The sequence below is a fragment of the Etheostoma spectabile genome, chromosome 9 (assembly GCF_008692095.1).
Source record: "Etheostoma spectabile isolate EspeVRDwgs_2016 chromosome 9, UIUC_Espe_1.0, whole genome shotgun sequence".
NCBI classification, from domain to species: domain Eukaryota; kingdom Metazoa; phylum Chordata; class Actinopteri; order Perciformes; family Percidae; genus Etheostoma; species Etheostoma spectabile.
In genome coordinates this window covers 14,227,001-14,251,653 of record NC_045741.1, presented here as the reverse complement: position 1 = coordinate 14,251,653, position 24,653 = coordinate 14,227,001, and the positions used below count along the sequence as shown (strand labels likewise).

General features: G+C 38.6%; 2 protein-coding genes across 2 annotated transcripts in view; both read right to left on the bottom strand.

The window, feature by feature from the left end:
- si:ch73-61d6.3 (occludin) overlaps positions 1-12,576 on the bottom strand; it is a 17,491-nt gene extending 4,915 nt beyond the window's left edge. The window contains exons 1-5 of the mRNA XM_032525522.1: positions 12,302-12,576; positions 5,860-6,466; positions 5,576-5,767; positions 4,682-4,849; positions 758-921 (exon numbers count right to left, since the gene is read on the bottom strand). Of these exons, the coding sequence (XP_032381413.1) occupies positions 758-921; positions 4,682-4,849; positions 5,576-5,767; positions 5,860-6,447 (1,112 nt within the window). The 5' untranslated portion in view covers positions 6,448-6,466; positions 12,302-12,576. The remainder of the gene's footprint in view (positions 1-757; positions 922-4,681; positions 4,850-5,575; positions 5,768-5,859; positions 6,467-12,301) is intronic.
- Positions 12,577-17,542: 4,966 nt separating this feature from the next.
- mfsd12b (major facilitator superfamily domain containing 12b) lies at positions 17,543-24,647 on the bottom strand. The gene is made up of 4 exons (XM_032526216.1): positions 22,434-24,647; positions 19,945-20,137; positions 18,362-18,456; positions 17,543-17,678 (listed from the first exon to the last, which is right to left on the bottom strand). Exons 1-4 carry the CDS (start codon positions 22,736-22,738, stop codon positions 17,543-17,545), a joined length of 729 nt encoding a protein of 242 aa, XP_032382107.1. The 5' UTR covers positions 22,739-24,647.
- Positions 24,648-24,653: the final 6 nt, after the last annotated feature.

The following is a 24,653-nucleotide window of genomic DNA, read 5'->3' as shown; positions in this document are numbered from 1 at the left end:
ACACACACACAAACACACACACACACACACAAACACACACACACACACAGAGCTCATTTTGTGTGTAGGGCAATATGTTCTCATGGGCTTTAAAAGAGCAGTGATTAAATATTGCTTGTGTGAGTCACATGTTTGGAGGTTTGCTTAAAATCTTGTCTTTACAGTGTACAGTCAAATGTTGCAGCTACTTTCTGAATAGATTACCTAAATCTGTCCGATTGGAAAGACATTCACTGCTGTACATATATCTTATGTATCTTAACACACAGTCAAATAATTAAAACATAATTCTGCATCTTTGTGTCAATTGGTCACTTATCTCTTGTAATATACCAAATATAAATCAATTCGTTGAGATCTTATCTTGAACTCAGGGGTGTTTTGTACATTAATCCAATCAAATGTGATTTGTGGCAACTCGCTAACCTTGCTCATATATAACCATGCTTATTGGGCATAGTAGCTAGCAGTGACATCAGGATCAGAGGTGCGAGTTTTGAAGTCAAAAACATTTACATTTTCCAAAGAGTTTGTGATAAGGGGGATGTAGGTGGAAGCCGTCCTCTACAGTTCCATATCACAGTGTATTTGCTAAACAACCCCCGACTTTTGAGCAATCCAGTCAAGGGATTGGAATTAAAATCCCTCGTATTACTAAACACTACTAAACTTTGTTTAGCCAAACATGCTTCATCTGATTTGTATGTATAATTCCAGATTCTCAGTTGAAAAGTTGGGAGAATTTAGGTTCACCCACTCATTGTTGTCATAGTTGTCCTCATTATAGGTGCTGCTGTCCACCTTGGCTGGGGGGTAGGAGATGACACTGTTCGCTGAGGCGTTGAGCAGCCCGGCTCCCTTCTCTGACACCAGCAGGGTAGGGGCGTCTTGAACACTGCGGCTTTCCTCTACATTGTTCACCTACAGCAGGCAGGAAAAAACAAAAGGAACAGACTCAGCAAACAGAAACAAACAACTAAAGCACTCACAAAGACCAGGTCATGCTACAGGGTCATTTTCTTGAACATCCTGTTCATTCAGAAACCGTTTATTTTTTCCTCTTTTCCCTTCTTGAGAAATAAAGAAAAGATATCTCTAAAACTGAGAAAGAAGTATGGTGATTAGTGCTTAAATTTGAAAGCAGAGTCAGGCATGTAATTGGACAGCACATTCTAACTATCAGTGAAGTGAGGGCTATACGTTTGGTCCACCGTCAAGAGAACAAAAACAAAGGACGGCTAATTGTGAATAAACCTGACACTAACCCTAAATACATGGATATAAGGTCTCTTGTTTACAGTGTTGGCTCTAGTTTTCACATATTTTAAGTCTGTTTATGATAGCCTTATAACCTAAAAAGATAAGAATATGGATATAATGTATATACAGAAAATATCTGACAATAATTCCAGCTTTGCTTTCAATTCTTTCTATTGTTTTATGTCTGCATGAACATTTGGAACGGATGTGCTCCTCCTTTCTTTCTTCAAACAAAAGATCTGACGTGTAAATGAGTGTTCCTTAATCTGTATTTTCAACTCCTTCCTGTGAGCTCAGACAGCCTGCATGAGGGAATTCCTCACAAAAATTAAGGCCTCAGGGGTGGTCACTGTTTTTCCCACTTCCACTGGGTCAGCAAATGTATCAATCATTAGATGCCTTTTAGACAAACTCTACAGTTAAGTCTCTGCTAACTGGAAGGCTAACTGGTTTAAAGTTAAATAAGAACCCCTTTTGATTGTTTTTCAAATCTAGCAACACAAAGAGGATGTGCAGCCACTAAAAACACAACAAAAAGGAGACTAAAACTAAAACAATTAATTGTATAAGCAAGTACGCAGGTATGCAGGTTTTAAATTAAGCAGGCACACAGTATCTGCCTTTGTACACAAAATAGCACTGACAATGGCTCGGGTGATGTTACTTTTGACAGTGCATATTTCTGAAAAAAAACATTAAAACTGTGTGCAGCAACGTGCAGGATTATGTTCTTCTAAAATACATCTACAGCACCTGCACAAGAAGGAATTCCTATTTGCTGTACTTGTCTGTATTTCAGCACCACTCCTGCTTAAAGGTGATTATTTACTACAACTATACTGTAGATATAACCCTAAAATAACATCTTACTGCCTACTTGATGGTAGATTACTGAACAAGCTCCGAAATTCCTCACAGTGCAGGAGCATCAGCCTGGCCCTGCCCCCAAAAAACAATAATCATTGTGGGTGGAGTGCCTGGGTGGGGGAGAGTTGCCCTTGCAACTTACAGCTGCAGGAGAATCCTTTTTGAAGATTGCACTTCATGTAAGAATGTCAACAATGCCTTCTCAGTGTGCAGCACAGCAGCTGCTGGGCTGTGAGCAGCGTGTAAGCACAGTAAGAATGTCTGAGTCCTGGACCCGGTGAAGAAAAGCATGAAGGAAATGTATTATTATGGATTTCCTCATACAATTGTTCCAACTTGTTTATTTTCTGAACATTGTTATGCTATTTATACTAACAATGTTGTACTTTAGCATAAAACCACATTCCCTCTGTATTTGGATGTTTAATCTGCTTCTATGAAACCAACCCAGGATGCTTTCACTCTACATGTGTGCAGCACTTCAGTGTTTCCAGCACACAGACAGCCCTGCAGAAACCGACTCTGATGACCTCATGCAGCAGACACAATGCAGCCCCCCCATGGGCAAACTGAATGAGGCCAGTGTATGAGGTCATCAGAGCATGCTCAGCAACAGAGATAGGTCCAATCTCAAACCAACCACAGCCTTAGACTATCACTGACCTTGTGTTTAAAGGGGCCAAACAAGCCTGATGACTCACTTTGTGGGACAGATATCGTATGCAGGTAGCGCAGCAATGAAGGAGAATAGTACTAGTCGTTTGGATCATTTGACATATGACGAAAGGACAGAAGGTCAATTCAACCACATTAAGAAACTGTTTATTGAGGCAGAAAGCACAAGTTAAATACGTTCCACCACCTACATACATGTGTTAATATTTGAGACTGAGTATTGAATAAATAATGATCTGATTGCAAAAGCAGTCATCACATCTAATAAATATTTGCTCTTCCCCCCAACTTTACAATTCAAAACAAGTCTCTTACTCCTTACATCAGTATTTACATAAACGTGTTAGAATTGTAAAATGTATAAATGCAGTAGCACTGTACATGCCATTACTGTACCTACAATAAGTCTGATGACATCAGTGAGCATGGCTCCATTATCAGACACTAGTGCTAGTCATAGGATTCACACTAGGCTCGTGGAATTGACTCTGCTCTGCCTGTATACCTCTGTGTGCATGATGTCATGTTCTAGGCAATGACAACCACTCTTAAAAAAGACAGCTCTGTACAATCTAATATGACAATGTGTCTGTTTGTGTTCTTTTAGTATTTTATGTCAGTGTTAGTGCAATAGATAAGGGGTTAAGGTCAGCTAGCAATATTTAGTTTTGTTTAATACTTGTTTTTTGCATACTAAGGGATACTTAGCTTTTCCATTTCTTTCACTTGCAATTGGCATGCGTGTACCGTATACCATGTGTCTGCATGTATTGATTTGTGTTCGTGACACTCTCTTGCACAATGTTTGAACAAACACTGGATGTGGACACTATGTGTTAGGGAGGATGCTGATTTCAGTATGTAGAAACAGAAAGAAAATATTCTACAGACCCAGTTTTAAGATACAAAACAATAAAATAAAATTGCTTACAAACCAAGTTCAAAGAATGTCTACCCTATTAGTTATGTTTGTGACTATAAATTCAATTTTCAAACTTAAGTTTTGATGTCAACTCATTCTTAATCACTGTATTAAACAGGGCATCATCTGAAAAGTTGCAGGTCAAGTCAATCATCCACCCAAATCTCAGATAACACTCTCATGTGACTAAAGCGAAGTTTACATTTAACAATGCAGGCGGGCAGGCAGTTTCTAGTCTGCTTTCAGTCTAGAAACTGCCTGCCTGTTTACTATCTTCTTAGGGGGTTAATGATTACTCAGAGTGAAACCAGGTAGTAGGCCGTGAGCTTACAACCAGTGACTGCCGTTGGCCCTAACCCGGAACAATGTGACTAAGTCAGAGGAAACACTGTTATGCTAGTGTGACCGTTTCCCTGCAGGATCTTAAAAACTCATAAAGATCTGTATATGATGCTCCTTTTGGACTTTCAACCCATAAAGAGAAACTATGAAAGCGTGAAGAGAGCAACATCTCCTAATACTGTGTCAAAAATAGCATAATAAGTTACAATCCAAACTGTGGGGTGTAGAGAGTGGCAGCTGGGCTATTTACTGCATCCACTTCACCACAATCTAACCTAACCTATGTCTATACCTGATGACTACCTAAGCAGGATGACTTCCTCATTGACAACCTACTTTCTTTACCTACTTTGCATGGTAAAAAAAGGTTGGAAACTAATTTCCCACATAACAAATTTGGAGACAGATGGAGAAAACGCCATAGTTGATCATTTCATCGTCTAATCAAATCGCCTATGAACATCGTATTCCATCAACTATTCTAAGGCTAGATTTAAGCTCTCTAAGCTGTGCATGCACAAACTCAGGGTCAGTTTGGGTCCAAAAAGTGTTTATTCTTTGTAAATCCCACGTAAACCCAGTTTATATCGTGACTACCATCCTGTTGTCTCTTACCCATTCCTCTACGTCCCTGCCCTCTGAGGCCTTCCCGCCAACGAGAGGCTCTTCCCAATAGATGTTTGGTTTCCCGTATCGCCAGATCTTCCCTCTTGTTTTGTGGGCAAAGAAAGCCGCAACACCAAAGGCGATGACAACCACGAATCCACACACCATGGCAACGCCCTAGAAAAGAAAGAAAATGACAATAAAATCTGGAAAGTTCTCAAGGAGATAAACTGTAAAATGAAGCTGTTTTTTATGGTACAAAAAGAACACAAATACAGGTGTGACATCATTTGGAGAAATACATATCACAATTTGTGTCTTCATGTACCCAAAAATGTGACAAATACTTTATGATAACAGATAACAAAACAGTGCAGGACTGATATCATGGGAGACTAAAATATGCTTTTTGAGTCCAGATTCATCTCACACTTCCCACATTTTTTAGAGCAATGTTTCATAAAAACAGAAACCCAAAGCATTTTAACTACATTAATTTTAGTGCTTAAGCACAAATCATCAACAATTCTGATAATGAATTACTAAGTCATCTAATAAAAACAGCTTAACATTACCTAGTTACAGCTGAATATATTTTGGTTTTGGGCTGTTGTTAATGAATTGTTTATATCAACAGAGAAATTGATGAAATTGTTACTTGCAGCCTTAATTAATTAATTTGTAGTCTTTTACATGTTGCAGTGAAGTTTAAAAAAATGTTGTTGCCTTCACTGTTCATCCAACTTATACCTTCGACATAAAGTATTACTGTTAGAATAGTCTAATCAATTTAAAATCATGTTATAAATAGTCAAATGAGGCCATTGTCAGACTATTCAATCCACTACTTGATCCTGAAGAGAGTCACACCAAACACTGCCTCAGCTCTTGATATATACACACCTCCTGTGGGTCCACAAAGCAGTAATGGTAGAGATACTGGTTGTACATGGGGAAGCCTCCCACTCCTCCCATCTGAGAGTAGCTGGTCTGGTAGAGGTTCTGGCACATCATAAGCATTGGATTGTACATCATACTGGAGGTACCCTGGGACATGGGGTTCACCCCGACAATGTAGACAATGTTTATGATGCCCTGGAAAATACAATGACGTGATCATTATTAATTTACATTATTACCTTATTATTTACAACATAAGGTGGCCATAAAATGTCTGTGAGTCTTACCTGCAGGATTGCCATGATAATGCTGGCTATCATGAGGGCCAGAAAAAACTTTCTCCCACGGACAGTGTTGGATTTAGAGAAACTTGTGATGAAGAAGGCCAGTGCCCCTATGAAGTTAATGGCTGCCATGGCAATCATGGTGGTTTTGGCTGAGTAAGGTGAAAGGTAGGAGCCATAGCCATTTCCATAGCCTCCTCCGTAGCCTCCTCCATAACCTCCATAACCACCGTATCCCGAGCCATAGCTGCCGCCACCAAATCCACTGCCGTAGCCCATTCCCATTCCCATTCCCATTCCCATTCCATATTGCATGTCCCACATGAGAGTGGAGGCCACGCAAGCAAATATTGCCACACACAACACGATCACTGTAGCCATCATGGCCTTGATGATCCCTGGAGGTGACAGCCATTTGTAGAAGTGTTGAGGTTTGTCCTCAATGTAGTAAGACCCCGGCGGAGGTGGGTATGCGTTGTAACCGCTCTGAGGGGCATTGAAGCTGCCTGGAGGACCAAAGCCGTTGTTGGATGGCGAGCGGAAAGGAGGAGTGTAAACAGGTGGACTCTCGTAGTGCTGCTTGTCAAACATCGCTCAAAGATATCCCGTACTGTGAACAAAATTGAAAAAAAAAGTTTGTGGATAGAGAGAGCAAAGTGTACTGCACAAAGCTAGGAAGAGTTGTCCGACTCTGTTTTTCAACAGCACTTATATGAGTAATACAACATGGAGATAAGGGAAAGTTAGGCGTGACTGTCTTTCGTAATGAAGTTAGTAACAAAACAGTGTAAATGTTTTACCATTTCCAGAGGGTGTGATTAGTGAGGGCACAAGTCAGGATTATTTCTGCAATTTGTTCTTTCAGGTTGAGTAAATTAGTTTTACAGAAAGCAGAGCACAATTTTTTATCACTTGTCATTTTATAACTAGATCAGACCTGCTTTCCTAACAGAAAATAGAATTATTAGAGGAATGACCTTTAGCTTTGAGGTCTCTTAGCCAGCAAAGTCAGAATCAGTGTGGGGATGTCGGTACCAGGGCGGGGAGCGCAGCCAAACAACAATACTTTCCTTTTTGCCTCTTCACAGGCTGTAGGAGTCTCTCTCCAGCCCCCACAATGGCCAGCCAGACTTCAAACATTTCACATCACGCCTGCTACATTTTTGTTTTCTTTCTGGTTACAAATCTTACAGAGACATATCCAAGGCCAAAGCGTATACAACTTAACAATGCCCATTCTTCTACATGGAGCTCAACAGGGAGGGGGCTGCCTACATGAGAGTGAAACGCAGAGCAAAGTCACTGTAGAGGACAAAAAAGAATTAGAATATTAATGCCTCTTTTACTTATTTTCCAACACAATGCTCAATATCATCTGTTAATACACCACATAGGAGACATTATTAATTATTTCAAGGTGTTGTGTTATTGATTCATCATTATTTTTTCATTAACTGTTTAATTGTTTTGTCTGTAAAATGTCATAAAGTAGTGGAAAATGTCCAGCACATGATCCCAAAGCCCAAGGCCAAGTCTTAAAATGACTTGTTTTGTCAGATCAACAGTCCGAAACCCAAAGATATGGAGTTTTCAAGAAAAAAAAAAAAACATGGATATGTTCTTTTTTGTCATGTATGATAGTAAACTGAAAATATCTCAACGTTAGAAGTGTTAGTTGAACAAACCATGTGATTTAAATATCAGTTTGTATATTAATCACTTAGCTCTGGGAAATTGGGATGGCCATTTTGTTTTACTATTTACTTACATTTTAGAGACAAAACAGTTATTCGATTTAGTGAGAAAACAATCAACAACTTAATTGTTAATGAAAATATTAATTTTCTCTATTTAGCCTAATTTATTATCAAGGGATATTTGCAATGTGCTCTGCTTTTCTAAGCTCGGTCTTCCAGTGTTATTACGTTACTGATTTTAACAGCAACAACAAAAATTTCTTCCATCTACGTCATGCTACTGTTCAGTCACCTCAGTGGGATTGTGAGGGAGCTACCGGCCATTCAGAAACATAGACATACAGACAGACGGATGGACAGAGATACAGTCCCTGGCACTGCCCGCAGTCTCCAGTCCCCGGTAATAACTCTCCTCTCTTTATGGGACTCTGGCACACACACGGCAGAAGAGGTCTCGCCTCAGAGCCTCCATCCCAGACACCTTCCCATTATTCCCTCCTTCATTCCTCCATCCCCTCACAATCCCCCCTATCCCCCAGCTCTCCTCTCTCCATAACTTCTTGCCTTTGTTTTGTGAGCAGGAGGGGCAAAAGTCAAGGCTGCTCGTCACGGGAACAGTGTTGCCATGGAGTTAGGGTAAAAAAAAAAGTAACAAAAAGTGGGGCACTGTCCAGGGAGGATCACACAAGGGCTCCTCTGTGCTGCTCCTGAGGGGAGTGAGGCAGGAGAAAGAGGGGTGGACAGGTGGATGTTGTGTACAGAGGTGTCAGGTGTCCTCTATTGTTGATCAACAGCCCGTCTCCTAAGCCAGTGCCTCTTAGTTCAATTTCTACTGCCAGCGTTTGATTTAGGGTTTGATTATATCAAAGATTTTTGGGACACACTTCTTGTCTCTTAAATGGGCATGGCGTGGTTTGAAAGTGTAGTAAATGTTTGGGGGATTTATGAGGATACATTTGCGTAACTTATTCATATTTTCTTTTGCTAACATTACATATTTACACAGCTAAAAGCAATATTTTTAGTACAATGAAAATCCATTTTGTTAGGGTGTTCGCTAACGTTAGTTGACGTTAGCATATCTGTTTCCAGATCTCGTGAGAGATTGTTCCTGAGACAGAAAGGTCTAGAACAAAGTTAGAACTCTCCTGATTTGTCCATCTAAAACACGCCATGTCAGTGTCATAATGTTCGGGAGATACGTGGCTTGTGAAGAAAAATGTGTTCAATGTTATCTTTGGTGACAACGGGGCAAAGCATTGGTCATAATCTGTGTTCACCTCCACTTCTCCCTTTGGAATCTATAGACCCAGGTCCTGGCGCTAGTCTTCTAGAGAGACTTGGCAGTGGTGAAACTAACATGACACAGATACAGGAAATTACTCTGAGATGGGGCATCTCGGTTCTAAACAAACCATCTTTGATTTTATTGATAACTAGCAGGAAATAATCTGAGGTTAATGTCCTTTCCAAGCATTGAAATTACACTGAGGACCAAACAACTGTAAATTATACCTCCCAAGGGCTAACAACAACATTAATTCCCTTCTCTACCTTTGAACAGTAGGAAAAGTAGGCCTAGAACTTTTTAAGCCCAAACTGTCCTTGTGTCAGGTACAGAGAGAAATCAAGGGCTTTAAAATCTTGAAATCGGAATCTTAAACTCTTTGAGCTGAAATTGTTGTACTTTCCTTAATGTAATAAAGTAGGAATTTTCTACAGGGAGAGTTTGAAATTAGTGTGAATCTTTGGGAGGCAGAAATCACAAGTACAGGTTTTTGGACTTAGCTAGAGCTGCAATGATTCATGGTTTAAATCATTCTGGCAAGCAAAAATTCCAAACATTTGATGGTTTTAGCTTCTTAAACGTAAGAATTTGCTGCTTGTTCGTTTTTTTAACGTCATTGTAAACGGAATATCTATGGGTTTTGACCTTTAGTCTGACAAAACGAAACATATGGTGACATTAACTTTGGCTATTGGGCCTTTTCCACTACATTGTTTTGATCAAAAAATGAATCAATTATTAAAACAAATATTGGCAGATCAATTGATAATGCAGCTGCAGATTCAGTACCTGGATAAGAAAGATGTGATTGTGTCTTGCACACTGATTGTTAAGCCCCACAAAACCACAATATCTTATTTGGGACATCTGCTTTGCATTAAGGGAAAGTCTTTAAGTTATTTAACAGCCTATTTCCTGATAACAAAGCACTTGCTGTAGCAGCAGCAACATGGCAGCTATAGTAGGAGTACCAGGTTATGATTAATGAGGATCTTTAATAAACAATATCAATACTAACCAATATCAGCAGTAGTAGTAGCAGTAGTGATTGTAGTGGCAGTAGTAATGCAATGTTGTTTGTCTAAAACTGGCACACAAATCTCATTTTCATGCTGAGCATAAGGCACAGCGTTTGGACCAAAGTCACAGGTCAGGTCAGACACCCACCAGCAGCAGCCTGAGCTCCTCTACAACACAGAGACTTTATCATCTGCTGCTGATAATGGAATTCTAGTCATACAGTCACATGTCTCACATCTGTCAAAAACCATTAGGCCCCTGCCCGATGTAGGCTGGGACCCACTGGGAAACTCACAGCAGTCCGGCTTCCTGCCCAAAAACACCCCACTGAAAAGTCTTGTGGGCCATAAACAATACTCAGTAAAACTTGTGGAAAAACATGTTGTGCAGAGGTTTTAGGAACACCTGTCTTAAACTAATGTATATTCAAACAAAAACCGTTTTAGAGAGATGTTGATCAACTTGTTATTTTAGAGACTGTGGTGTTGTTGAAGTGTATTGTGTTATATTGAAGGGGTTTTAATATTGTCTACCCCAGTTATACCAATGAAGGTAGAGTGAATGTTGAATCAAACAAAACAAACAAAACATTTGCTCCTCAGTATTTAATGTTTTTTTTCTTCAATATTGTATGCATATTATCTAACTGTGTTTAATACTCAATGGTACTTGTTATATGTTGGATGCTGTTGTGTTGCATTTTTTATGATATGGTAAGCTAAAGACACCTTTCCACTCAGGGAGACAATAAAGTTGAATTCCACCCCTTATGAAGGTAGGATTTATTGCAGGGCTTCTGTATTGGTGCTGCTGTACGGTTGGTGATGGCACAGTGGCTTTGACATATGCCTTTGGTGTGGGAGATATTGGTTCAATTCCCACTGCGATACATCAACCAATGTGTCCCTGAGCAAGATACTTAACCCATTTGAATACATCGCTAAGTCGCTTAGGATAAAAGCATCAGCTAAATGACATGTATTGGACTGCAGTCATAGCTGTGTGTAGGCCACCTATTCATGTGTAAACTGGTATCTGAGTGCAATTATTAAAGGTCCCATTGTATGAAAATTTCATTTTATGGTTGTTTTTTTTTAAACATTAATATAAGTTCCCCCAGTGGCTATAAATGTCGATAGGTGTAAACCAAGCCCTGGGTATTCTGCTCTGCCTTTGAGAAAATCAAAACTCATAAGGGCCGATATGGAATCTTGCCCCTTATGAGATCATAAGGGGCAAGGTTACCTCCCCTTTCTCTGCTCTGCCCGCCCAGAGAATTTGGCCCACCCATGAGAGAGAGACATCATGGCTTTCAAATGAGCAAAGTGGCAGTTGGTCAAGGCCACACCACCATCTTCCACCTTACCTTGCCCCCCCCCCCCCCCCTCCCCCTCCTCAAAAGCTACAGACTCAGAAATGGCACGTCCTAAGGAAAGCTCATTGTGGAAGTGTCTCTATTGGCTGTAATTCTGCACCAAGGCTGAATTTTGGTAAAGAGACTTCAGATATGGTATTAGGGGAACACTAAGGTCTATATAAAAGCATCCAAAAAGCACCACGTCATGGGACATTTAAGTAATTTACTTGTTTACATAACAAACAAAAAAAAAAATCTTAAACTGCATTAATATCCTTTTAATGCTGTATGATGAATAGTATATGGAAGACACATAATCAGCACATCTGTGGTAAAAATAAGATTTAAAGTGGTGCTTTGGATTTTTCAGATCTGTTGATTCAATCAACTAGTAGACAAAATCATATGAGTGTAAGTCAACTTTAAAAAAAAAGGCTTTCTTTAGCCAAGGACCGCCCTAGTGTTTAAAATAAATTAAAGATATAAAAGACATTGAACATAATCAGAAAACATTCAAATAAACAGATTGCAGATTGTGAACCTACTGTGATTTGTTTTTGGTTGTGGCTAATGTCATTGGGGGAATGTAGTGCAATTTAAGGTACTTGTACTTTGAATGAATATTTCCATTTTATGCTACTTATATTTCTTCTCCACAATATTTTGGAAGCCTATATTGTACTTATTACTCGACGAACTTCATCTGGCAATTCTTCAGATAGTATAAATAAAAAACATAGTTCAACTAAAACATTATTATGCATGATTATAAATTAAGTTGCTGAAAACTAGTAGCAATTAGGTACAACTTTACCAGCTGTAATATTAGTGACGCTCAATGCGTCACCAATGCACCGATAGGCCTGTTATTCTGTAACGGGACATTCTGCATATGATTACTTTTGGCACATTGAGTAACCTATGCCAACACTGCTTTTACACTGTGGTATGCTTATTGTGGTATATTTTAAACGGCAGCAACTTTGAACAACTTGATAAAAACACATTACTGCAAGTTTAGTCTCATAGAATAAGTCTACATACTGCGATCAAAATCACCTGTTTAACTTCATGGTGCCTTACCTGTGGAACGCTTAAGGGGAATAGGAACTTCTAGCCAATCCCTGTTTCCTGTCAAAACTCCCCTTCTGAAAGTAAAGAGCTAAATAATGTATCCGTCAGAAAACCAGCCTGTCTCCGAGATGAATTAATATTAAAGTGAACCTCTTCATTTGAGGCTATCTTTAAAAGTAGCGACTCCGCTTTAAGCTGCTGACCCACACGAAGACTGCGACAACGGTTTCCTTCGACGAACAGCCTCTGAACAAGTGCTTTGTCCCGCCTGTCCGCGGTGATGAAGCCCACCGCACGGCACCGCTGCTCTACCGGATTTCAACCGCCAGAGGTCGGGCTTTCTGCGGCTAACAGTGACCACACGGGACAGAGACAGCAGAAAGACCCTTTTTTAATTTAATCGACCCTAAAATTTCAGTAACTAAATTATTAATAATGCGTAGTAATATCATCATCGTCCTCATATTCTTCCGCCAAACAATATAGTTCTTGAACAGCAGTTTAGTCATTTCTAGCTAAAATCAGTGGTGGAATGTAGTCCTATAATAGGAAGTACAGTACAGTAGAGTAGGTTACTTAGTGAATAGGACTCCTATTCACTAAGTAGCATACTGTACAAATCTGAGGTGGCCTACTTATACTTCTTCTCCGCATTTATTTCACAACTTTAGTTACTTGTTGCTTTACTGATCGATATTTTTGCATACAAACATATGAAGAGTTTATAAAATATGATGTTTAATTATAAATTAAAGTAGGCCTACCCAAACGTTTATAAAAGTAGGCCACAGCTGAAACTATCAGTTGATTGACAGAAAATGAACTGGGAACCAGGCCGTTTTGTGCAAGCATTGAGAAGGTGTTACTTTGGATGGCCTAATTGTGATGGGCATTTCATTTTTTTAAACCAAACAATACATTTATTAATGGAGCAGAGCGCAATAAGCAGCAGGTTAATCCATAATGCAAATAATCATTAGTTGCAGTCCTGCACGAAATAGTTATAAATTAGCTCTGCCTCAACCAGCTGCAGTAAAAAAAAAATCTGTCAAATACTGCTTTTACATTAATGCATGAGTAATAATAATTCACTGATATCAAAAACAACAGTAGGCTACAACAGTCATAGAGGCAATTTCTTTGCATTGATTACTTATACTTTTACTTAAGTAACATTTTCAATGCAGGACTTTTACTTGCAATGAAGTTTATACACTATCAGAAGTAAAGGGTTTTTATGTGGGTTTCCCTTCATAAACAAATCTTTAGACAGCTCTAAAGTCAGAGTCGATGAGAAACCTGTTTGTTGTTGTCAGAACTTCATCATATTGGGGTCTAAGGTCATTGAAATCAAGCTGGTGCAGACGTTTTGATTAATTTCACATAGAGAAAAACTGACCTATGTGATTTAAGTTCACCTAGTTCAATCCTTGGATCAGCGCCACAATTGCTGCCAGGTCAATGAAAACATTTGGCTTTAATCACAGTAGAAAGTCGAGGCTGAAATTGGATCGCATTTGCAATATATTTATTAGTTTTCACTTTTACCACAAATAGAAAATGGATACACAGGAGAAAAAAACAAACAAAAAACTATTAAAAAAAAAATAAATGAATAAATAAAAACTAAACAGAAACAAACAGACCAAAAACACAGAATATCAACTCAGATTCATACACACAACACCTGCAAATACATAAATAATATGCAATAAAGACCGCCAAGAAAATCCCTTCTGCGTGATGCCAGAGACATCAGGCTTTAGTTCAGGGGTTAAGGCTGAGGAGTCCTTGGTCTAAAAAATGTTGAAGACCCCTGTCCTATGGGAAAGCAAAGTAGTTACAGATTCATACACTAGGTGGCAGCATGGCATGTGTAGTGCAGACTTTGAACCCTAACCTCTCCCTATCCTGATGGGACAGATTAGAAGAGTGAACAGGCAAAGTGCTGCAGCCAAGACCACGGCCCCGGTTACCATCGCCATGACGTCACGACAAAACCAAACACAATCTGGGCAGCAGTCATCTGTGCTGTTAGAGAGGCAGGAAAAGAAAATAAGTGTAGCTTTTGTTAAACTGTGGGAAAAAGCAGCAAGGTTGTGGTCTTTGAGAAGTAAAGGGTTGGGGGACCCCCACAATTAATGCAACCTGTGATGAGGTCTCAAGGAGGGATTGTTTTAAATTAAGGGGTCAGACGCAAAAAAGGTTAGGAACTGTTTTTTTTTAAAGAACTGGGAGAAAAATATACACGCGACAAACGTAAAGAAAAAGAAAAAAAACGGACGTTCAACCATGTTGAGTGTTGGCGTTGTATAGTTTGTCCACCAGAGGGCGCTCTACAACGTCCCGGTTAGCAACATGTAATGTTTATAGATGGTTGCCACATGGTTTCTTAAAGGCTTACAAACCTTTTTTAATCATCAACCAAACCTAATATAGTATATGAGGGATATAATGTGTGTAACAATAAACTTTTAATTTACAACACAACTAATAAAGCACTACTAATAGCACTACTTAGTTAAAATTATTAAAAAATAATTGAATTGTTTATTAACAGTCAAATGACTGTATGCTGACAGTTACATGAAAATTAACTAAATATTCATTAACTTCCAATTTACTTTCGATTAATGATGGTTATTATAAAGTGTTACCTTGGGATGTGTCAATAATTAGCAACAACATTGATTTTTATGCATTTTTTGTGCAGATTAAGAAAACCTTGAGGACAAAATGCCCGCTTACCTCCTTGGGTCCTACATCACTTTTTTTTTTTTTGGACACCATATACTTATCAACAGGTGTCGAGATTTTCACTTGCCGTAGATGCATGGTATTCTGTCAGATATATCTAACTATAGGAGTCCAGACTCCGTCCGTTATCTGACCAATCAGCAGCAGCACACCTGCATAGGTGCTCTGGAAGCCGAGCAATGAGTGGAGGTAGACCAGCAGATAGGTGAACCACATACAGGCGCACAGGTCGTTTAGGAAATGTCCCACTGCATAACACAACCGCCTGCAGACTGATAAAGAGCGAGCAGCAGGCGCAAACTGCTCCATGATTGATTTTACTTTTGTGATAAAACTTCCTTTATTCACAATTAGATATCTGTTTTTAGCTATGGAATTAGATTTGTCCCAAAATAATCTAAAAACCTGTCTTAAATATCAAACAAAATAATTTATTAAAGGAATTGTCATCTCAAAAGTAAGCCTTATAACTCGCAATCAAGTTTTACAAGGCTTACAAATTTGTGCAATTGGTTCCAGTTCCCTCTGCTTCTTTCTTAAAGATCAAGGTTTTTTGTTCTCTATGTCAGCTTTGCAATCACACTATCGTTTGCACTGCGTAAGTCTTTAAGACCTCTGACACAAACCTCTCAAATGGGCGGGTGTAGAATTTTTGAGTGATAGGCTTTTTTCAGTGCAGTGAGCTGAGTGAGTTTGAGTTTTGAGGACAGACACAAACATCTGGCTGTTGATTCATTGTTGTGTTTGATAGCTAGCGTGTAGCCAGCAATCCTTTCAAAAACCTTTTAGCTATCTATGATTGTCTTATTGCTAACGTTAGCTCAAAACACCATTCAAGTGACAGCCTTTGTTGTGTTCGATTGCTAACTTTTAGCCAGCAGTGAACAAACTTTGTTAAGTAGGTCCATTTATCTAACTAATACTGCCACCTAGTGGGAGTAGTGGGAATTCAGTACAAATACCCTTCAAGAGAAAACAGGCTCAGTCAGACTCACAAATGATGGTTGAACCAGCTGAAATGTATTTTAAAAAAAAAGATTTGTAAAACAATTTCCACTACAGGAAATATTTAAATCACAGAAGTGTTTATCTTACTGATTAAAGAGTTTTGGGATCCTTGGCCCATTGTTCTCATTGCTCCTTGAGGGACTGTGTCAGGACCCGATGCTGCCTGCACGATCGGTCATGCGCATGTGCAAGACGTTCGCCAGTCTTACCTGTCCCAGCTGTGCAGTTTTCCCCTCGGTCCCAACAGATACAGAATGTGTGTACTTTTACGAGATTTACTTTCCCCAATTTATCAAAGTTTGGTTATTTTTCTCCTATAGTACATATGCTCTTTTTGTTTTGAATAAGTTTATTTTGAACATGTTGAAAATAAAAAAATAGTACAAGCAATAACTGTCAGAAAGGTATTACCCCTCATGCTTACAGTCTCACAAACAAGGACAGATTCTGTTATATTGCAAGCATGTGGCTCATGGACATCAATATTAATGTTTGTGAGTCAGCCAGGTCATGGTATACTGTATATCTATCTATCTATCTATCTATCTATCTATCTATCTATCTATCTATCTATCTATCTATCATCAGTTGCCCTCGACTTAGACTATTAGATATCCATATGAAATACAATATATTTTGTATTTTTGATTTTGTGTGACTGTGATTTCAATTTCTGCATTTCTTCTAGAAATCTGAATTAATTTAAAGCTATAGTGCGTATTTGCTGTCTCCCCCTGCGAGGAATTCTAAGTAATGACAATAAAACTGTTGCCGCATCCACAAAATACAAGCCTTTGGTGATCACACACCTCCTCCACACAGTTGCTAGTAGCCAAGAAGGACACGTATGATTTAACAAAACATGATGGACTCTTCAGAAGAGGTAACTATCTTCACTTGAGTTTCTGCGTGTGAAAGTTGCAAGACGACAGTAGTTTCTGAACATAGCCATACTGAGAAATCCAGAGAGAGTTGTGTGGAGCTGAAATTTAATTAGCTTTGTAGCAACTCAGTTGGCAATGGCTTGAATGTAACTGATTGCATTCATTTCAAAATGTTACGCAGTAAAGCTTTAAAGATAGTTGTCAGTCACAAACTTGTGATGTAGAGCTTTTAATATAATTGTCAGTTTTAAAAAGCAACAGGAAAGCAGTACAGTTACAGATTCATACACTAAGTGGCAGCATGGCTTTATCTTCTGCACCATTTCCCTCGTCCAACAACAAAGGCTTTCCTTTCAAAACATTTAGAAAAAAGAATCACATTAAGTCCAAATATTTTTGAAAGATTCTTTAGGAAAGCTTAATCCTCATAAATCTTGAATACAAATGTGCAATTACAATACAATGTATCCAGCTGAAATAGTAATTGGGGGTTGAAACAGAACGCACCTGCCTCTAACAAAACACTGCAGGTTATTAATCTATGACACAAGTTTTTTTTAATGTGTGCGCAAATGTATGAGTGTAGTGCAGACTTTGAATCCTAACCTCTCCCTATCCTGATTGGACAGATTAGAAGAGTGAACAGGCAAAGTGCTGCAGTCACACCCACGCCCCCGGTTACCATCGCCATGACATCACGATAAAACCAAACACAGTCTGGGCAGCAGTCATCTGTGCTGTTAGAGAGGCAGGAAAAGAAAATTAGAGTAAGAGTAGCCTTTGTTGAACTGTGGGTGAAAAGCAGCAAAGTTGTGGTTGTTGAGAAGGGAAAGGTCAACATTAATCCTTTCACATCTTGAAGTAAAAACTAAACCCTCCATTTAGTGAATTCATTTTTGAAAAAAAAAAATACACATAGTCATAAGTTAAAGAATAAGGCTGGTGTTATTTTATATTGTACTGGCAGCAAATTGCATGAATCTACTTAAACCAATCATAAGTCACTACCACACTTCTATTGAAGTGCACTGGTTCAACTGAAGTAAGATATATATTGTCAATTTTTTCCTCAGTCTAAAGACTCCTATAACACCTGGGCACTGTATTTGTTTTTAGAAAAATGACTCAAGCAGGAGTGAACAGAGGACTATTTTTAACAGTGGATAAATCCAAATGTAGTGCTCTGGTGAGTGTTTCAGGCAGCTGGGCGGTGTACATGGAATTGAAAATAAACTACAGTGTTACCCAGTACTCAACTCATCTGGCCAGAGAGAAAAGTGAAAACAGACAGTGTTTTGTGGTTGATCAGTGGGGAATGCCAATGTCTTTTCTGACAGCTTTCTCCAAACTTTCATTTTAATGGAGTGCCAGTGGAAGGACTGCTTCAGCAGCAGGGTGTCAGTCACATAGCGAGACTCACCTGCATGGTCGCATGCTCCGGATGAGGACGACCCCCGCACCATTAGCAAACTTGTCAGTGAGGCTCATCGATCCATAAACAAAGGCTCCACTTTGCTGCCAAAAAAGACAGAGATCAAAGATAAGTATAGCCACTGCAGCAAAGCACAAAGGAATGAAATCCATCTAAAAACCTACACAGTTCTTCACAGCATTCGTCTTTGTGAATAAGATCCACAGTAGACTCTGTGAGCATTTATCTGGCATTTTCATTCATTTCTTTTCAGACAGTGTGTGATGTGACAGCAGTAAATGTGATGTGCTGTGATAACCCTCCCATTTATTGACAGCTTTGTCTTGAACAATGACCAAAAAGTGAAACTAACGTACTTTCTTTTAACCTGGTAAGGAACATTATACCATGAACGGCACACTTCATCGCTGAGAACCTTTACCTCCACTCAAAAACTTTGTTATATACAGTCAAAAGCTTAGCATCTTATGATTCAAATAATACAAAGCATAAGATGACTTATAGCAGTCATACAACTGTAATAAAGTTGCCATGACACTGACAAAGAAGGTGCAGCTAGTGTTGAGGGTTGTGTTTGCATTCATATCTTTTCATTCTCCCTTTATCCACATCTTTTCTTTGTTTATTTGACGAATGTTCTTATTGTTGTTATTATTTTTATTGTTATTTTGTTGTCTTTATACTGTCTTTTTATCTATTTTTTATTTCTTTTTTTCTTGCTAAAACTGCTGCTGGAACTTTCAATTTCCTGCGGGAGTCATCCCAAAGGATCAATAAAGAGAAGTCTAAGTCTAAGTCTATCTGTGATATTGTCCCCAAAAACTTTTTTTTTCATAACTTACCAAGAGTCCAAGGAAATGTAATATCCAAGCCATTTTATCTAAAACTAGCGGTTTGCTTCACTATCTTTAAGTTATGAGACCGAACTACAAAAAAAAGACAAACACTATTTTTCTGGGCTTTTCCACATGGCGTTTGATCGACAGTTGCTTGAACCAGTTACAAGTCCGTCTTACGAGACCCTCCTACCTTTTTAGCCAATAAGGAGACGATTCAAATGCAGATGCATTGGAATTCACATCCTGTGCTGTGTTGTCTCTGTGTTTTATCATAAACAGGGAGTGTTATAATTACCGATTAATTACTTATTTCTATATATTTATGTAAATAGTTATTTCAAGTTGGTGTGTGACTGATTTGTGTGTGTTTGTGTATTTGGTCTTTTGCTTTGCACTTTCCAAATGGAAATACGCACAGACATACTTGTAGAAAAGAATTCATATAAAATCAATTGTTGGGCCCTGTGACTTCAAATGTCTTCTGTAGTATGCTGAGACAAGTGGCTCTGGCTCACCAAGATGTGTTTACAGCCATGTATTTTTGTCATTTTACAGATGTAAGACTTGGATGACAAAAAAAACCTACATTACCTCTGTAACTCTGTCAGTAAGGCCTAGAATCACCCTAAAACTTGTATCAAAAAAACAGACTTATCTTCTTTAATTAGGCTACTTAATGCAACATCTCTCCTACAAGCTATAAACTGTTGTAGGTTATTTTCCTCCACCTACCGTCTGCTCCCCGATGTGTTTGGCCGTCATAGGCAGAGACATGACCAGGATCGTGGCTGAACCAGCTCCCAGCAGCACGGCTGCTCCATAGATCCTCTCAGCTCCCATGCTCTTGTCCACAAACACCCAGGTGGCGAAGCCCAGCACCAACAACAGGCCGACCAAATAGGTAATCTGACAACGAATAAATACATTTCATTATAACTTTTCTTTCTAATCACTGTGTATTAATCATGCAACAAATATGAGTTTCCATTTCAACCCTATTTATCTATGTATTTGTGTCTAAGTCATTGATGGGAATAACAATCTTTGAAATTGGTCCAGTATTAAACAAAATTGCTGCAGTCGGCAAGGGCAAAAGTTCAGAAAAGGGCTCATTTTGCCACTGGCAGGCTCAGCTACTATTTGAAGTGAAAAAAATAAACAAAATAAGTACGCCAATTATAATAATAAGAATTATTATTATTATGGTGTCACTAAAACATTTCTTTGGCTGTGGGACCTTTCTGTGTATAAGATCAGTGGTCGAAAGCAGTGGTGGAACGTAAAGAAGTAAATTCACAAGTACTGTACTTAATACTGTAAAAATTTGAGGTACTTTACTTGTTTTTCTCTTAATGCCGCTTTCCACTTCTAATCCACTTCATTCCAGAAATGTTGTGTTTTTTACTCCACTACATTAATCTGACAGTTTCAGTTACTAGTGACTTTACAAATTAAGATTTTTGCACACAAAACACATGTAGTTCATAAAATACAAAGGGTGCTGAAATGTTTAGAGGATTAAACACTAAGTGGATTAATCGTTTCCAGTTTCTTAAATGACAGGATTTTTCTGCATTGAGTACTTTTACTTTTAATACTTTAAGTAGGATACATTTCCTGATAATACAGGCCTACTTTTACTTAAGTAACATATTCAATGCAGGACTTTTATTAATTAATTAGACTTTATTTATATAGCGCTTTTTCATGCATATATAATGTAGCACAAAGTGCTTTACACAATCCCCCCCCCCACACACACACACAGATATACACATATAACACAATTCCCCCCCCAACCTCTCAGCCCCCACCTACCCAACCGCCCCTAAATTGACAGAAACGTCGTCATTCAAAACAGGAGCAAGCCGAACTAAAAACTTGTAACAGTATTTTGTAAAGTGTGGAATTAGTACTTTTCCTTAAGTAAAGGATGTGAATACTTCTTCCACCACTGGTCAGAAGTAACTAAGCACTTTTACTTAAGTAGGCTACAATTTTGTTTGATAGACTAGGCCACTTCTCTTAAAGGAACACGCCACCATAAGTTGAAATAGGGCTTATCACGCTTTACTAGCTGTAGATAGGTGGGCCAAAGCATTTTTTTTTGTCTCAGTGCATTCATCATTTTGGTCCGGTGCAACACCGGAAGCGGCAACGCTTGTTAGCTTAGCATAATGAATTAAATCTTATGTTGCCGGTTAGCATGTTGTGAGTAAAAGTGTGTCAACAAAAAAAACAAAAATCGAATTACTTCTTGTGGCCTCCATATCCACACTGAGTACAAATAACTATGCAGATTAAGATTCCTATAGGCAGATGTTGATTGGGATTATATTGGGTGGAAACACATCTGACGCACTGTCCCAAGTCAACATCTGCCTAGGAAATTGTCTAATGTGAATATGCATATCTATTTGTACTCATTGTGAATACGCAGGGCAGACAAAGTAATTAGTTGTTGTTTTTTTTGGCTTACTTTTATTCACAACATGCTAACTGGAAACAGAGGATTCCACTAGGCTAAGCTAACTAGCTGCCGGTGTTGCACCAGACTATAACAATGCACTGGCCCACTTATACACAGCTAGGAGACCGTGATCAGCCCTATTTCAACAAAAGGTGGTGTGTTCCTTTAAGTTATCCACTTTATGCTCTACTTCACTATACAATTAAGGATAATTAACTGTAATACATTTTAGATACAGGTACTTATATTGTCAACTAATATTTGAATTGAAAATAGTAACACTAAGCTATATAAAAATTAGCTCCACTTTAAGCAGCTATAAGGCTATATTAAATGCTGCTTACACATTAATGGTGCACCAATGATAATAATAATCCAGTAGTAATCAAGGGGGCATTCTGAATAAGCAGTGGTGGAATGTAACTGCTACATTTACTCAAGTATAGTACCTTAGTACAATTTGGCTGTACTTGTACTTTTTCCACCTCACTTTTTAAAAAGGTATATATTCCAATTTTTACTACACTACCGTTAGTTGATAGCTTTAATTACTTTGAAGATTTAGGTTGCTAATACAAAATATAAATCAAAGCTTAACTTGAGTAAAGTTTTGAATGCAGGACTTTAACTTAGAGTAGGCCTTTTTGGTTTAGTAAAAGACCGGAATACTTTCATCTCTGTTTTACTATAGGCCTCCCTCTTTTTTAGGATACAGGCCTACTTTAAGAGCATTTAGCTGGATATAATCTACTTGTACTTAAATCCAATTCGTTTCTCATACTTACCCAATAGGTGCCAGGATTTTTTCTTGCCGTCAAAGCACGCTATTCTGTCAGGTTCATATCCGACCAGCGGCGTGCAGACTCCGTCCGCTATCTGACCAATCAGCAGCAGCACACCTGCATAGGTGCTCCGGAAGCCGAGCACGGAGTGGAGGTAGACCAGCAGATAGGTGAACCACATAGAGGCGCACAGGTCGTTTAGGAAATGCCCTGCTGCGTAACACAACCGCCTGCAGACTGATAAAGAGCGATCAGCTGGCACAAAGTGCTCCATGATTGATTTGAGTCCTGTGATAAAACTTCCTTTATTCACAATAAGAGCTCTGTCGATGTCATATTTACAAATACATAATGCAATTCGTTACACTAACAGACGAGCAAAAACACAGTTCAACCTTGGTCTGAGGATCTCAAAAAAAAAAAAAATCCTTAATCATAGCCTAAATCACATAATAGTGTAATGGATTATGTCAAGCTGTGTCCCCACGCTGGTCAGCTGAACAGGTTAAGTTTCAGTGGAATAAATAAATGCGCCAACTAAAGCTTTTTAATGAGCTATCAGCAGCCTTTAACACACAGACAACTTCACGCGTAAAAAAAGCGCGCTGGTGCACCGTGTCATCATCGGGAGTATCTAGAGATTGGTTTTGTCTTAAAGTTACAATAGTTATTATAATAAATGTAGTGTAGTCTAGGCTTTATTATAACAATAACCAAGCCGTGATTATGAGTGGCTTTAAAAAGGTTAGTTACAATCCCGTTATCAAATTCATTTGGTTCCTCTTTGTTGGTGAGTTCCTCTCATGGCGAGTGATTCAAATCATGCTTATACAAATATCCATCTATCATTCAGAAGTTAAAAAGAATTAGGTTAGCCTACAAGTAAAAAAAAAAAGATGGCAAGACACATTTTTCCATCACAGTTGTGCATGTGTCAATCATGTTGGAAAACAAATAGACACTGACGTGATATTAATTTGGAATTTTATCACCTCAACTGGCCTCTGATGACAAGTAGTCCATTTGTTTTCAATCCATCAGTACGGATTTGTACATTTGCAATATTGGCCTTCTGTAAGACACACGTGTCAGGTTCATGGTCACGAGTCTCATCACACAGTGGTGACATTACTGGTCAGTCATTGTTGTACAATCTCAAAATATAAAGTTAAGCTTGCATGAATCATAACAATAAGGCTCAAGTGTTGTTTCTAAAAAGGGACACTCCACTAATTTTATACATGAAGATCAGATATTCGGCTCTGTGGGGAGTCCGAGAAACATGACCCTGATGATGTCATAGTCTCTCTTTCTGGGCTTGACACTTAAAGCATGAAAGCCTGCGTTACAAACTGGGCTTTTTTTTGGGGGGGGGGGTTCCCTAACAAACAAAAAAAAAAAAACATTCAGTTGCATTGTGGAAAATGTAGGATCCAGTGTCTTTGGAATTCGACCCATGCTAGTCAAGATATCTTGGCTCCAGCTACATCAATTTTCCACCTTAAAAGAATTCAATAAAAATCTGTCTCGTGAGTTCCCCAACTTTATGCAAGCACAATATTAAAATCACCGGAATATTCCTTTAAATAGTTGAAGGCCATACACGTTGCAATCTCTGATGAGCTAGAATCTTTAGAGATTTAAACGATCCTGAACACAGACAGACCACCAGACATACATCTCACCTTTGCCAGAAAAACATAAATCACACAAAAGAAATGGTTGATATTCAAAAAAACTAGAGCTGCAACAATTAGTCAATAAAAAGCAAATTAATCAGCAACTAATCTGCTAATCAATGAATCATTTAAGTCAAAATCAATTGGTTCCAGGTTTGTTTTTAAATGTGAGAATTCACCATTCTTGGTCTTACCGTGAATTGAAGTTTGTTTTAGACTGTGAGTCAGACAAAACAGGATATTTGATGATGTGAGGCCTAGGATAAAATAATGTGAATATTCTGACGTTTTATGTTCCAAATGATTATTCGATAATCAAGAAAAAAGGCAGCAGATTAATCGATAATGACAATAATCAGTTGCAGTCCTACATGACAGTTGTGAGCAGGCAGCAGCAATGAACTCAAAAAAGGGCAATTGTTTTTTTCCTTTCTTTGACTTTTTGAAAGGTTCCTTTCTTTCAGGCCCATTAACTTCAGAGACAAGATGTACCTCAAACACCTCCACCCA